The 14,752-nt window shown below is 36.8% G+C and overlaps 1 protein-coding gene across 2 annotated transcripts in view; it reads right to left on the bottom strand.

The window, feature by feature from the left end:
* TTC27 (tetratricopeptide repeat domain 27) overlaps positions 1–14,752 on the bottom strand; it is a 107,356-nt gene that overhangs the window by 24,305 nt on the left and 68,299 nt on the right. For both annotated transcript variants that reach the window (XM_031593342.2, XM_031593350.2), the window contains exons 11-12: positions 8,926–9,021; positions 6,653–6,775 (exon numbers count right to left, since the gene is read on the bottom strand). In XM_031593342.2, coding sequence (XP_031449202.2) covers positions 6,653–6,775; positions 8,926–9,021 — 219 coding nt within the window. The remainder of the gene's footprint in view (positions 1–6,652; positions 6,776–8,925; positions 9,022–14,752) is intronic.

The following is a 14,752-nucleotide window of genomic DNA, read 5'->3' on the forward strand; positions in this document are numbered from 1 at the left end:
ATGCTAGACAGATGATCTCTTGTTCAGGTCAAAATCTTACCTCAGTCCCCCACTGCAAAAATGTCACGTGTAATTCAGCTCAGTACAGATTTTCTATTTAAAAAGATCTGTTTGAACCATATGAACCAAGAGCTCCAATACAGTCTCTCACTGAATTAGAGTTTGACATTGTAACACTTGTCATTTTTCTATCATAGGTAGTTTATCTAAAAGGAAAGCTGTGTTCACCCCTGCATGGAAATTATTGCTTTTCTTGCTTTTATGAGAACTGTTTTATTTTCTATTCAGACGAGGTGTCAAAAAACAAATGTCTGCTATACAGTCTTCTACTCCTTCTCCTCCAATCAGTAAAATTGATGCTGTCTGAAAAATCATCTTTAGAAAAATGACTTTTTCAAATGCTTTGTTTTTGAAAGCTTTAATATGTATTAATGATAACACTTCATTCTAACTACATTTTTTAACTAGTTCAGCAGGAAAAATCTGCAAATATTTGAAGTGGACAAAAAATGAAGAAGGATTTGCAAAGAGATCTTTTGCTTGTATTCCATTTAAAAAATGGAATCACATTAAGAAGAAAATTAAGAGATGAACGCTAGAAAAATAACTTACTGACATGTTTTTTTAATGACTTTGGAACAGCTTTCCCAAGAAAAGGAAATTTGATTACTAAAAATTTAGCATTAGCATTAGTAATAGTGTTAGACAACCTAGCCTTACAGGACTGCACTTGCAGAGAGTTTGGTTAAAAGCCAGCTTACTCCTTCCTCTATGCCTCCATTAATTGCCATGACAAGAATTAAGGAACTAACAACATACCCTTTAAGACAACTTTTTTCTAGAGCAAATCAAACAGTTTGTTATTTGTTTGTTATATATTTTGTTATACAGTAATCACATTAGACACCAAAAGGTAAGGGTTTTTTCTTTAAATAAAGGAAAAATATTCAAATTCCACTGTGCAAACAGCAGCTGTGAGGTGAAAAGTGCATTGCATTCTGTTGCTTCAGTAGGGCACTCCCAAATTTAGATTGTTATTTTGCGGCCGTGCCTAGTACTAATCACACACTAGACTAGTAAGCCAACCATGCACTAATTGCATTTCACATTTAAGAGCATAAAGACATCACATTCTGGTCTAAGCTTACAAGAATTCATTGCCAATATAAATATTTCAGTGCACTGATAAAACAGAGGATTAAATAAGCAGAAGTCTGATTTTGTCTTCATCTTATTAGCTATCTGATCACCCCTCTGGCACGTTACAAACCTTTTAATTACTTAAATATTTAAAAGCTTATAAAAGGATCATAACTGCAAACTAGAAGTACCATTTTCTCACAACATTTATCATTTTTCTTCTACAAAAACAGATAATACTTCAGGATTTCTCTTTTTACTAAGAAAAAAATATTCCTTTCTTCTAACTTTATAGTAAACTATTTGAAAGAATGTACTTTTAATCTCTGATAAGAGCTTTGCTTTTGCAAAGAGCAAACTTTGTCTTAACAATAGACGTGATCAAGGAACCTTTTTCATTCAGTACATGCAACGTACATGAAAGAAATGTAGCCAGAGATTTATTTTTACCTATTAAACAGATTAAAATACTGAGATGCTTAATAATTGAATATTTTACCTAAAAAAAAAAAAGATCAATTAAAAGCTACTAGAAAAGATCAAAAATTGAAGCTGCATAGCCCTTGCCAACTGGAAGAGATTTAATTATAGTAGCACTGTTGTTCACAGAATGGTCAACACTGCAATGGATGGAAATGAAAACTCAGTTCTAAAGTCAGAGGATTTTCAGATGAGAAAGATTTATGTTGTTATCTTACTTTCTGGACTACTTCAGTATATACAGGAATTAAGTAGGAAATACTTGAATAAAAATTCACTATCAATAAAGAGGACTCTTGTTTAAACAAAATATCTGTTTTCTCACTACAGAGATGCCTGGAAATCAAATTCAAGATTAATACTACAATTTGTTACCCAACCCTAAACTTTCACATGTGATACTCTCCATGTGTTCCCATTCTTTTTGTTTTGTTTCCTAAAAGCCTCTATTAAGACTCATTCATTATAAGGACCTACTAGTTCCATTATTTGACAATTCATTCCAAGTTTAAAGTATTTCCTAAAATGCTTTCATCTTTTCTGCTACCATTCTTTCCTAGGCTACCAGAGAAGAAGTATGAAGAGACAGAACAGACAAACATGGAAATGAATGGGAAAAGGGCTCCTGAGTTTTAATTTTGTCTTTACCTGTAACTTTATGGATGACCTTGGGTAAGCCATTTACTCTTCTTTTTCTGTTTTGCAGCTGCATAAAAGGGATGCTTACCTGCCTTAAAAGTCTGCCATGACATACAATGAAAATCAGTCAAGATCTTGAACCATCCTGATGTACTAATCAGTGTAGCACTACTTACTTTTGCAAATAGTAAGCATTTCCTGAATTTAAAAGTAAGCTTTTAATATTATACTGTAAGTGTATTTCCTCGTTCAAATGTTTTTAGAAATCTTTCTCATGTTGTGACAAGAAAAATGGCTTTGTGGAAGGTGAATTGCTGGATATGTTGGTCTCAAAATAGGCATCATTTACTCTTTATTCTGATGAGATGATAGGGAAAAGGCTGAAAGTGGGGCTGAAAGAATAACAACTCTCATGGTTTTAGCAAGGGGCAGCAGCTACAGCCCTCTTGAGCTCCTGCAAGGGAGAAAGGCCTCAATTCTACTGGAAGAACTGAAAATTTGCATCTCAAGCTTATCTTTCTTATTCTTTTAGCAGAGAAATAAAGCCACTTTCAGTGCATTATTTCAGGTGATACTGGAGAGAACTCACCCAGACCAAATAAATTTGTTCAATGTAAGTAATACTTTTGAGATCTCTGGTTCCCTCTCCCAGTCAAGAGAGGAGAAAGAGACATTTTTCAACATCACTTTTCATTACAAACATGGAGAGTAGCATCTGTTTTTAAGTAGGTCTGTTAAAGGAATACAAGTGAAATTGTAGAATGACAAGACTACAGTGGCCATCAACGTACAGTGCATTCAGATCTTATAATACCATTTTCATTTGTTTTTTTGCCCCGCTTTGCTCACTACTTGGCACTCTTTCGTTTTACTCATGTTATCACTTTTTTTTTTTTTTTTCTAATTATGAAACAAGTGAATCTTCATCATATTTGAGAAGTCGTGGCTGTCTGGTGTGGTCCCGGATGACTGGAGGAAGGGTCACGTCACTCCCATTTACAAGAAAGGGAGCAAGGAGGACCCCGGGAACTACAGGCCGGTGAGTCTCACCTCTGTGCCTGGGAAGATCATGGAACAGAACATCCTGGATGACATGCTTGATCAGAGGAGGAATGAGCGTGTGATCCGAGACAGTCAGCACACCTTCACCAGAGGAAGGTCATGCTTGACCAATCTGGTGGCCTTCTATGATGGAGTGACAGCATTGGTGGACAAGGGGAAGGCGACCAATGTCATTTACGTGGACTTGAGCAAGGCCTTTGACATGGTCTCCCACCACATCCTTATCTCCAAATTGGAGGGATGTGGATTCGATGGGTGGACCACTCAATGGATAAGAAACTGGTTGAAAGGCTGCAGACAGAGGGTGGTCATCAATGACTCTACATCCAGGTGGAGGCCGGTAACAAGCGGCGTCCCCCAGGGGTCTTGGGACCAGTGCTCTCTAACATCTCTATCAAAGACATCGATGACGGAATCGAGTGCACCCTCAGCAAGTTTGCTGATGACACCAAGTTGAGTGGTGCGGTTGACACGGTAGAAGGAAGGGATGCCATTCAGAGGGACCTTGAAAGGCTAGAAAGGTGGTCCTGGGTGAACCTCATGAGGTTCAAGACAGCAAAGTGCAAAGTTTTGCACTTGGGCCAGAGGAATCCCAGGCATCCCTACAGACTGGAAGGAGTGGTCCTTGAGAGCAGCCCTGCGGAGAAGGACCTGGGGGTCTTGCTAGATGTAAAGCTTAACATAAGCCAGCAGTGTGCCCTTGCAGCTCAGAAAGCAAATGGTATCCTGGGCTCCATCAGAAGAGGGTTGGCCAGCAGGGATAAGGAGGTGATTGTCCCCCTCTACTCTGCTCTTGTGAGGCCCATCTGGTGTACTGCGTTCAGGTCTGGAGCCCCAGTACAAGAAAGACAGGGAGCTGTTGGAGAGGATCCAGAGGTGGGCCACGAAGATGATCAGGAGGCTGGAGCACCTCCCCTATGAAGACAGGCTGAGGGGGCTGGGCTTGTTCAGCCTGGAGAAAAGAAGGCTGCGGGATGACCTCATTACAGCCTTTCAGTGCCTAAAGGGAGCCTACGAACAAAAAGAGAATCAACTCTTCAAAAGGGTTGATAACTGCAGGACAGGGGGAAATGGTTTTAAGTTGAGGGAGGGGAGATTTAGGTTGGATGTCAGGGGGAAGGTTTTTACAGAGAGAGTGGTGAGGTGCTGGAACAGGCTGCCCAGAGAGGTTGTGGATGCCCCATCCCTGGAGGTGTCCAAACCCAGATTGGATGGGGCCCTGGGCAGCCTGGTCTAGTATTAAATGTGGAGGTTGGTGGCCCTGCATGTGGCAGGGGTGTTGGAGATTCATGATCCTTGAGGTCCCTTCCAACCCTGGCCATTCTCTGATTCTGTGAATATAGAGCCATATCTAAAGTACAAGAAAGGATCCACAAAAAAGTTAGCTAAATATTAGTGATATCTTTCTCTGCAAAGTTTGTACTGATATATCATTCTGTTGTAACTCTGAACTATGTATTTCCCCAGTGCACACTGTGGAGCTGTGTATACCTTACCTACGTGCCTTAGTAGTTTGTTTTTTTTTTTCAGTGCAAAATTCTAAAGTAGAAGGAAGGAACACACTACATTCAATGCCCAAGCATTCAGACTTATTGACATTGCTGATTTCTGTCTGTTTTGTTAGGTTTTCCAGTACTTAATGCTTTCTATACAAAAGCAGTTGTAAATAGACGTATTTTTCTATACATGTCTACAGGTCTATTTAACAGTTTATTATTTTAGGCATGTGTATATGAAGTTCCTTAATAACATGTACATCTACTGAATGTCTTGCTTCAGTAGATTCACATAAAAGAAAAATTAAGATGTTTAAAAACATAACGCTTTCGATAAATACAAACAGTTTATACAATTAAGCTTTTTGATGAGCAGCACAATAGTTATTCCTCTTGATATATATGTAATGTTTCTAATTTTCCTTCTTTTTTTTTTTTTGAATCTGAAGCTGACTTTTTTCCTATCACTACTCTTAGTAATCGAATAACATTTTTTCAAAGCACAGCAAAAACCCTCATTCTGAAAGCATTTCTAAGCAGTTTCCTGTGTCAGATATCCTGTCCTATTCTTCGAGTGCCATTTTCATAACTCCCTACGGGCAGTTTCTGAATGTAACTGGGACAGAATGCATTTCCAGGAAATGGAAAGTATTGACCTCTACTTCTCCACTGTACTGAAAAGATTGTGATATTAGCATACTGGCCCCAAGGCATGCATAATGTGACACAGAACTGACAGCAAAACATAACTGTTAGTTTATAATGAATGACATTTGGAATTGGTGAATAATTGAAAAAAAAAGTAAATCTGAAAAATTCTGTTTTTTTTTTTTTTTGTAAAGTTATAGCTTTCTATGCAATAAGCTTAATTAGTGTAAGCACACATCTTTGTAAATGCATACATACATTTACATACTTCACACAATGTGCTAAACAGAGGAATAGAACAGAAAGTAAAAGAAACAAGATAGATATTTTGGTTCTGAAGCTAAATATTTCTGAAAGCTATATAAATTCTGAAAGCAACGCTTGGTATCTCAACTTCCTTTTAATTACAGTCCCTCTGCCCAAGAGATTGTACCAGAAAGAGAATATAGCTACATTTCCATAGGCATTGTTTCCGGGAATCACTAAAATCCTCCTACCACAGCCACAACAGCAATAATAAAACATTCAATAATAGGAAGGCTGCTACAGTTCGAATTTTTAAATAATTCTGTCATCTATACATTCAGTCAGATGATGGTTTTAAAGCTGTCTTTGCCAGGAGCTGACTGCATGTAACTGAAGCAGTTTTAAAGAAACAGAGAAGACAGAGAAGTTCAGAAAAATATTAACGTAGACTTAAAAAATATAAGATAAAGCTGTTTATGTCATGTCTGAGATTCCATTCAGATATAGCCCCCAAAGTGTATTGTGATTGAATACTTCAGCTTTCTTTCAATACCCACATTGCACATTGCTGTGTATCTGTAGTTGTTAATTTAATTTTCCTTTAATATTTTAAAAAATCACTCTCAGAGTCTTCTCTCTGAATCTAGACAAGAAGTTTTCTTGGCAATTCTTTTAACGTGTTAGACTTAACTGTCTTCTTCCTTCCTAAGTTATTTCTTATTCATCCATTTCTATTTCATGTAGTCATTCTCCCAGATCTTCCACTGTAGCACTCACAGGTAATAACAGATCTGCACATCCTGTGTCCTAAATGGACTTTCCTCACAATACCCCTATAGAAATGCATGTCATCAGAGAATTGACATGTTAAGACAGAGCCTTTCACATTTCAGCTCACTGCAAGACTAAGAATGCCAGCTGTAAAGAACAGTTTTTCTTACCTTCCCGTGCTGTCCTGCTCTTTCATAGCAGATTACTGCATCTTCCCACATTTCCAGCTCCTCATATATCTGTAAAGCAGAGCTGGTGCACCCAAGCTCAAAGAGTAAGCTTGCAAGCTGACGCTGGAAAAATAAGAAATGCCAAAATTGAAAATAGGTGCACAGTATCCTTTACAGTTTTTTGTTTTTTTTTTTTTTTAAGATGTTAGAAGAATTTCTGACACCAACAAGAAGCAGAGAGAATATGAAATTACCCTCTTGAAACCCCTCGCTGGAGCCTCAAAAATTTATGTACCTCAAAAAAAAAAAATCAATAGAAAAGTAATTACTTTGATTTGACTCCAGCTCATGCCAGTAACTCAACTACTTTGAACTAGTTTACAATAATATAAAAATTGAAACACACATGTGAAGGATGAATTGAGAGAGGAGGACTTCCACTCCTTAAGTGAAGCACATGGCCTGTGCGGCTGGAGAGCAGCTGCAGCAGATTGCTGTAAACACTGAGAGCGGGAAACTAAAGGCTAAAGGAAGGCATTAAATCTGCATCTAGCAATGCTTGCCATAGTAATCTGTACCTGTGTAAATACAGATGGACGAAAGTTCTAAAACAACTTTGCTAGGTACACTACTAGAGATCAGTTCCCCAAATAGCCACTGCAAACCGGTGCGGTTTTCGGTCAAATCAATATTGGATTTGAGTTCAGGATCAATTCTTTAGTTGAGTTTTCCTCACTGATAAGCCAGCTTCTTTGTTATTTCAATCCAGCTATTATTTCAGTGTAGTTATGAAAATAAATGAGCAATTCCTTCAACTGAAAAATAAACAAGGTATGTTTTCACAACTTTGAAAGTTGCCATTGGTCTTTTATTCATCTTTTTTAAAAGAGGAGATTAAGTTTACATATAGCTTTTCATCTTTGAAGAAAGGATGACTTATTTACTGTGTGTGAGAAATATACTATTTGGTTTGCAAAAACAAACGGGAGCTTTCTGCATAGGACACCTAATTATGCTATGAGATCCCACACAGTGAACCTCTTTAGCATTTTTGGTGATCCTGAATAGATTCCCTTAAGTTCTGCATAGATGTCATGGTCTTTTCTTTATATAATTGGCTTCAGTATCAGTTGCAAATCTGAGGAATAATCCATATGTAAATAGATTAGTTGTAAAAAAAAAAAAAGTTGGCTACAATTTTTTCAAATAAACGCATAAACTGTGAAAGTTTGTAACAAGGTGATTATTTATTCACTTGATGTTATTTACTTTGAAAAATGCTACATTTTCCACTGTCTGAAATTAAGCAAGATTTAATTTTTATTAAATTTACAAAAACTAAGATTTGGTAAAATTTATGTAGACAATGTCTCTTCATAACATAAACTAAAAGACAACAGCCATCTTCCATTCTGAGCCCCTATTTTAATATTTTTATCTTTGGCTTGGAAAATTGGCCTGGTTTGAAAAGTGCCCCTTTGACAACTGGAAATGAGAACCACATTTGCTAGTTTTGTTGCAAGTGGATGTTAAAAGATTGTGTGGAATAATTTGAAAATATTAGAAGAAAATATGATTGGTAAGAACAAGATGCTTTTAGATTAGAAGCCAAAGTGAAAGCAATAAAACATCATTAAAAATAAAACATGCACACCTTTGGAGATTTGCGATGATGAATTTAGTAACAAACTTAAGAAAATATAGGCATTACCAAGTAAGACTGGTATGGAGAATTCTTTTCTAGAATGGAGTTTACCTTCAAGATAAACATTTCAGTTTTGGAAAAAATGTCCTTTCAACACTAGTATAAAAGGGCATGTCAAGAAAATAAAGACTTTGTCAGCACTTTTGACTCTTATTTGGCTGCTTTGACCACAGTCTGCTTCCTGAAAACAACTCTAAGTTAATGATCATTACAAGGCAAACAAAGATGCAAGTAATAGTGATCTAAGAGTAATAAATAGTAACACAGTGGAAAATTATTTTTACTTGAGAAATGTTGAGAGCTTGAAAATTTGTCAATATTTTAAGGAAGTAAAATTGAAAAAGATGAAGTACACTACAAGCAATTTCTTCCATGCCTGACAGAATAAGAGATATGAAAGCAAAATATAGTAGAATTTGATTTGTTTCCAGAAGAAGTGTTTTAGGTTATGTCTTATTTCTACAATGTCTCAATGCAAAGTCATAGTATTCTATCCTTGATTTTGAGTCATGCAGTATCAAAACTGTCAGAACCAGACTTTAAAGCTTCAAATGAGGTTACTTCACACCTGTATAGCCCAATGTGGAGGCACCTGACAACAGTAGAAAATCTTCATGCGTTCAGATACTGAAGTATTTGCATCCTCAAATTGGTCTGCAAGTGCCTGTAAATAATAAGCACATTATCATTTAGTATTTACTTAAATTTAATTTAAAAAAAAAAATCAAAGCTCTGAGGAGATCTAATGTACATATAACAGGAATAAGAATCAAATTTACAATTTCAACCTCATCATTGCACAGTAAAAAAAGTGTGCCACATGTTAGTGCCCTTGCCTAAAGCATTTCAATTATTTGGTTCTATTTTCATGTCAAATGTTGCACTGGTGTGCTTTAAACATGAAATTTCTTATTAAAAAGGAAAGGAAAACATTCTGAGCCATGCTTTTGGAAACATATTTCTAATTCAGAATAAATTATTGAGGCTTTGGAGCGCAATATAAATTAGGGTTTTCTGTTTTGGTGGAGCTTTGGATTTATGAGAAAGAAATGTTTTCTTCTGAAACCCTTTGAAAGAGAATAACATCTTGCATAGCAAAAGTGCAGTAACTTCAGCACAAACTTTTGCTCTGTAAATGCGCTATTAAGTTAGTTAAAGAAAAATTCAATAGCAAGAAAAATAAAACGTTAAAACTGCTAAGGCCAGAAAGTTGGGTAGAAATTTAAGTGTAAAGCTCTTTTTCAAAAGCCAGTCACCACAAAAACAGTAAATTTAATGCAAAAAATACAAATAAGGAAATATTAAATTGCTTGCATTCGTATGAATCACGTATTCAAATCTTGCATATAACTAAAAAATTTATACGAGGACAAATTCTCAGAATTTTCTCATCTTGAAAAATGGACACAAAGATTATCAAACAAAAGGAAAAATGGGATTGGATATGTCTAAATCAAATCTCTTTCTGAATTCAACCTATATAAGGAATGCAAATAATAGTTGTGAAAAATTAAAATAATCAGTTATGTGGTTTAAAACGCTAAGAATTTTCTAACTGCTATTGATAGCAGCATAATTTATTAGGTGATTTCATCCTTTTAGTAAGAAAAATAACAACAGGCAACAGCAATTTAGGCTTTTAAACCTATGTTTAAGCTCTTAGTTTTAAATAGGTTTATTTTAAACATTTAATCTTATTCACAATGTCTCTCATAGAGTTATCTCCAGAGACCTACCTGTTCCCAGAGACTACACAGATACCTACCCCAAGAGAAATAGGGAAAGCATATTTGTAAAGAATGGGACAGACTAATAAAAATCACAGTTCTGAGCAATCCAAAATGAATCAGATTCAATGAAGCCTTTATAGTAATGATTCAATTACTACATTTTCTTGACTATGAACTATGTAAAAAAAATTCAAGTTTTGTACAAACGTTTTCTTATGCAATACTGCAACAAAAATTAAACTGAAAAAATTCTCAGCTAATTATTTTATAAGATCAGTCAAAACAGTAAATTACAATTTAAAATTTTTAAAACAATAATTATCCCAAGTCTGAACAAAGCCAGAAAATCATGTGACCTGTTAAATAACTTCTTTGAAGAGAACAGGAGATGGAAGGTGAAATACGTTCTAACTCAATCAGAATGTTTTGTTCTTGTTTGAGCTTCTACCCCTCCCCCATTTCCATTGTTCCAGCAAAAATTCAAAGAAAAACAGATTTCAAAAGAAATCAGTTTGGAAAATGTAGTTGTTTCTTCTTTCCAAGCAGAAACACCTAACGTAGATCTGCTCAGAATGCCAACAAAACCGAAAAATATAGAATACAGAACATAGGAATACTACATGTTCCTTAAAATTAACGAATGCTAAGAATTTAAAAGTTATTAAAATCCATGTTTCATGCACTCATATGCTTAAAAAAAAAAAAAGAGCTGTGATAGTTTTCCTTCTTGGTGAAGCAGAGAAAATCAGTTATTCAAAAAGTGCTGAATTTTATGCTTCTGAAATATGCTTGAAGAAAAAAATTAGTTGTATAACTGCAAGAAAATAAGAAACCCAAATTTATTGAATAGTTGATGTTTTATCACAGGACTATATATTAAAAAACAAACAAGACACCATTGTCAAGTGAGAATTGTTTCTTATCCATTATCTGTGTAAGCACAGAAACTTTTCAACATAGTAAAAAAAAGAGACATAAGACTTAGCGTCTTAGTTTGACGAAAGCATCAAATTCCTAAAATTTCTAAATAGAACTAAAGCAGAAACCATCTAAAATTCATAACTCTAAATGATGAATGAATTCTTCTATGTGCAGTATCTAAAAACCCTAAGCTCAACAGATTAATCCCCTTACCACGTATCATACATTTTTACCAAGGCTTCAACTGCCACAGATAGAGTTCTTAAATAAAAAAATATGGTACAGAAAGATACACTAATCCAGGTGGTTTTGCTGGAATTTTATGTCGCTAGAAAAGAGTACACCATGGCCACATGAAAGCAGGACAAGACAGCTCTAGTCATCTAGCTCATCCCATTTTCATACCTTTGGTAAGAGATTGAGAAACAAGCATCATTGGTAGCCTGTTCCGGATGTGGCCATGTGACTTCAAAATGATCAAGACAAGAGTTTTTAAACTGTTTACTAAATCTCAGCCTAATCACTTGAAAGATCTTCACAAATTAGAGGGCTGAACAATCATCAACAAAATTAAGTTTAATGAGATCAAGTGCTGTATTCTACATCTGGGACAAGGCAAGCCTGGACTTATGTACAGACTGAGAGACAAGAGGGTGAAGAGTAGCAATGTGGAAAGGGAGGTTCTGGTTGACAGCAACTTGAATCTGAGTCAGCAGTGTGTGCTGGTAGCCAAAACAGCCCACTGTACCCTGGGGTGGAGCAGGCCCAGCATTGCCGCCAAGTGATGGAAGGCTGCTGGTGCGACCTTACCTCAAGTACTATGTGCAGATTTGAGCACCACAATGTTAAGAGGGACATAAAACTACTAGAGAGCATCCAGAGGAGGGCCACAAAGATGGCAAAGTGTCCAAGTCATACAAGGAGTGACCGAGGCCATCTCCTTTAGTTCAATATCACAGCACTCTGTCACACAGAGAAACAGTTTTTACTACTCAGTATGTTAAAAAAAAAAGTGGGCATTTTTTTAAGCTTATGCAACAACAAGCTCTAATGAACTTTCAAAGATTCATCAACAAATTAACTCAAACCTTAACGGAACTCAATACCTAACTTTAAACGCATCCATACTTTCGGGGAGAGTGATATTAAATTACTTCTCCGCCACAAAACCTAGAACATTTTTGAAGCTTCAAAATTGTAAGCATCTTTACTATTTTGAAAAGTGTTCTCTGAAATATCACGTTTCCAGATAATGAAACATGAAAAGGGCTGCACAGAAAAGAACTATAGTCCATGTTAATTTGGCATTCATTACAACAGCAACAATCATAACCTCATTCTACCTCAGCGTACTCACTAATACACAAATACAGAACTACTAGGGAAAGCTGTACTCCCCCCCTCCCCCCCAGAAAAAAAGTAATCTAAAATTCAGTAACTCTATACACATTAAAAATCAGGTGACAAATCCAAAGAAGTAAATATATGGAATTATTAGTGCTTTTCATATTTTCTGTCCTGTGAATTAAATAACACATTAAAAAAACTTGGAATAAGTAGTTCAGTAGTTTATGGATACATAATTTCAGTGAGTTGCATTCTTTTTGTAAACATACTCTACAAAAGCAACAAAGCAGGTTCACAGTCCAGAAAGCAACCCGGATACAACAGCTCTATGCCAAGCCAAGAGCTCTTCAAACCAAGACCACTGGGACAAACAGACATCACCAGACCTCCGAAATCCAGTGGTCAAAATAACTTAAGTCATTTAGTGAAGTAATGCCAGAAACTATGAAGCAATGAAAACAGATTTCATATAACAACACAATGTAGTTTTGTTTAATAGGAGAGAATGATTTCTTGTTGATAAGCATGAATATAATGTGGAAAAAATTCAAACAATTGAAAAAACCCTAAGAAGGAAACAGTGACCAAATAATTAATACTTTACTAATTGCCAATTTTATCACTAGATAAAAAGTCATAAGAGCAGTATATTTTTACTTACTATTGCACAGAACCATTATTCAGAACAGCACTTTGACATTTAAGACAAGATATTTTTGCTTACAAGCTAAAATGTCTTAGAGAATATAACGAGCAATTATTTCAAAAAGTTCACAGATTTTTCAATGATATATTTCTGTTAAGTGATGAAAATCACTGAACAGTCAAGAACTAACACAACCGAACACAAAGGAAAAGTTATTAAGCAAGGACGTATTTCAACATCAGCAAAGAACTCCTCCTCCTATTTATCTAATTTTCTCAAGGGGATTTTGACATTACAAACTTAAGGCAAGAAGCAGGGAACATTTATAAACCAAGTTACGATTCATGGAAACTCAAAAGACATTCTTACACTGTGCAGAGACAACAAAATCTTCGAACAGGAGTACTTACTGGAGATTTTACATCATTCAAAATTTGCAGAAGAATGAGTACGTTCTGTGAGAATTCTACAGAAGATAAATTCTTAAAAAGGCGAGAATCTTACCATATTTTTTTCCTCCTTCAAATATCTTAGAATCATTATAATATGGTAGCTGTAATGACTTTAAAATGTCATCCTTTCAGCCATCCTTTCAATGAAACTATTCGTCAACAGGACTGATCTCATAAACCTCAAACAGCACGCACACTTAAACTGACTGGAGGACTACCCATCATAGAATCATAGAATTATTCAGGTTGGAAGGGACCTCAAAGATCATCAAGTCCAACCGCAGCCTAACCACAGTACCCTAACTCTAACAACCCTCTGCTAAATCATATCTCCAAGCACCACATCCAAATGGCTCTTAAACACATCCAGGGACGGTGACTCAACCACCTCCCTGGGGAGCCTATTCCAATGTTTAACCACCCTTTCTGTAAAGAAGTGTTTCCTAATGTCCAACCTAAACCTACCTTGGTGTAACTTGAGGCCATTTCCCTTCGTCTTGTCACCTATCACCAGTGAGAAGAGACCTACCCTGCTCTCACTGTAAGCACCTTTCAGGTACTGGAAGAGAGTAATAAGGTCTCCCCTCAGCTGCCTCTTCCCCATACTAAACAGCCCCAGCTCCCTCAGCCTCTTCTCATAGGGCTGATTTTCCAAGCCCTTCGCTAGCCTCACTGCCCTTCTCTGGACCTGCTCCAGTACCTCCACGTCCTTTTTGTACTGAGGTGCCCAAAACTGAACACAATACTCAAGATGAGGCCTCACCAATGCCAAGTACAGGGGCAGGATGACTTCCCTAGTCCTGCTCACCACACCATTCCTGATACAAGCCAGGATGCCATTGGCCTTCTTGGCCACCAGGGCACACTGCTGGCTCATGTTCAGCCAACTGCCCATCAGAACACCAAGGTCCTTTTCCATCAGGCAGCTTTCCAGCCACACCTCCCCAAGCCTGTAGGGTTGCCCGAGGTTGTTGTGACCAAAATGCAGGACCCGACACTTGGCCCTATTGAAACTCATGCCCATTGATCCAATCTGTCCAGGTCCCTCTGCAGTGCCCTTCTCCCCTCTAGCAGATCAACACTCCCTCCCAGCTTGGTGTCGTCTGCAAACTTACTGAGGGTGCACTCAATCTCCTCATCAAGATCATCAATGAAGATGTTAAACAGAAGCGGCCCCAATACTGAGCCTTGGGGGACACTGCTCATGACCAGCCGCCAACTAGATTCAACTCCATTGACCACGACTTTTTGGGCCGGCCATCCAGCCAGCGCTTCACCCAGTGGAGCGTACACCCACCC

This window comes from Phasianus colchicus, chromosome 2 (assembly GCF_987193195.1).
Source record: "Phasianus colchicus chromosome 2, bPhaCol1.hap1.1, whole genome shotgun sequence".
In the NCBI taxonomy this organism is placed as follows: domain Eukaryota; kingdom Metazoa; phylum Chordata; class Aves; order Galliformes; family Phasianidae; genus Phasianus; species Phasianus colchicus.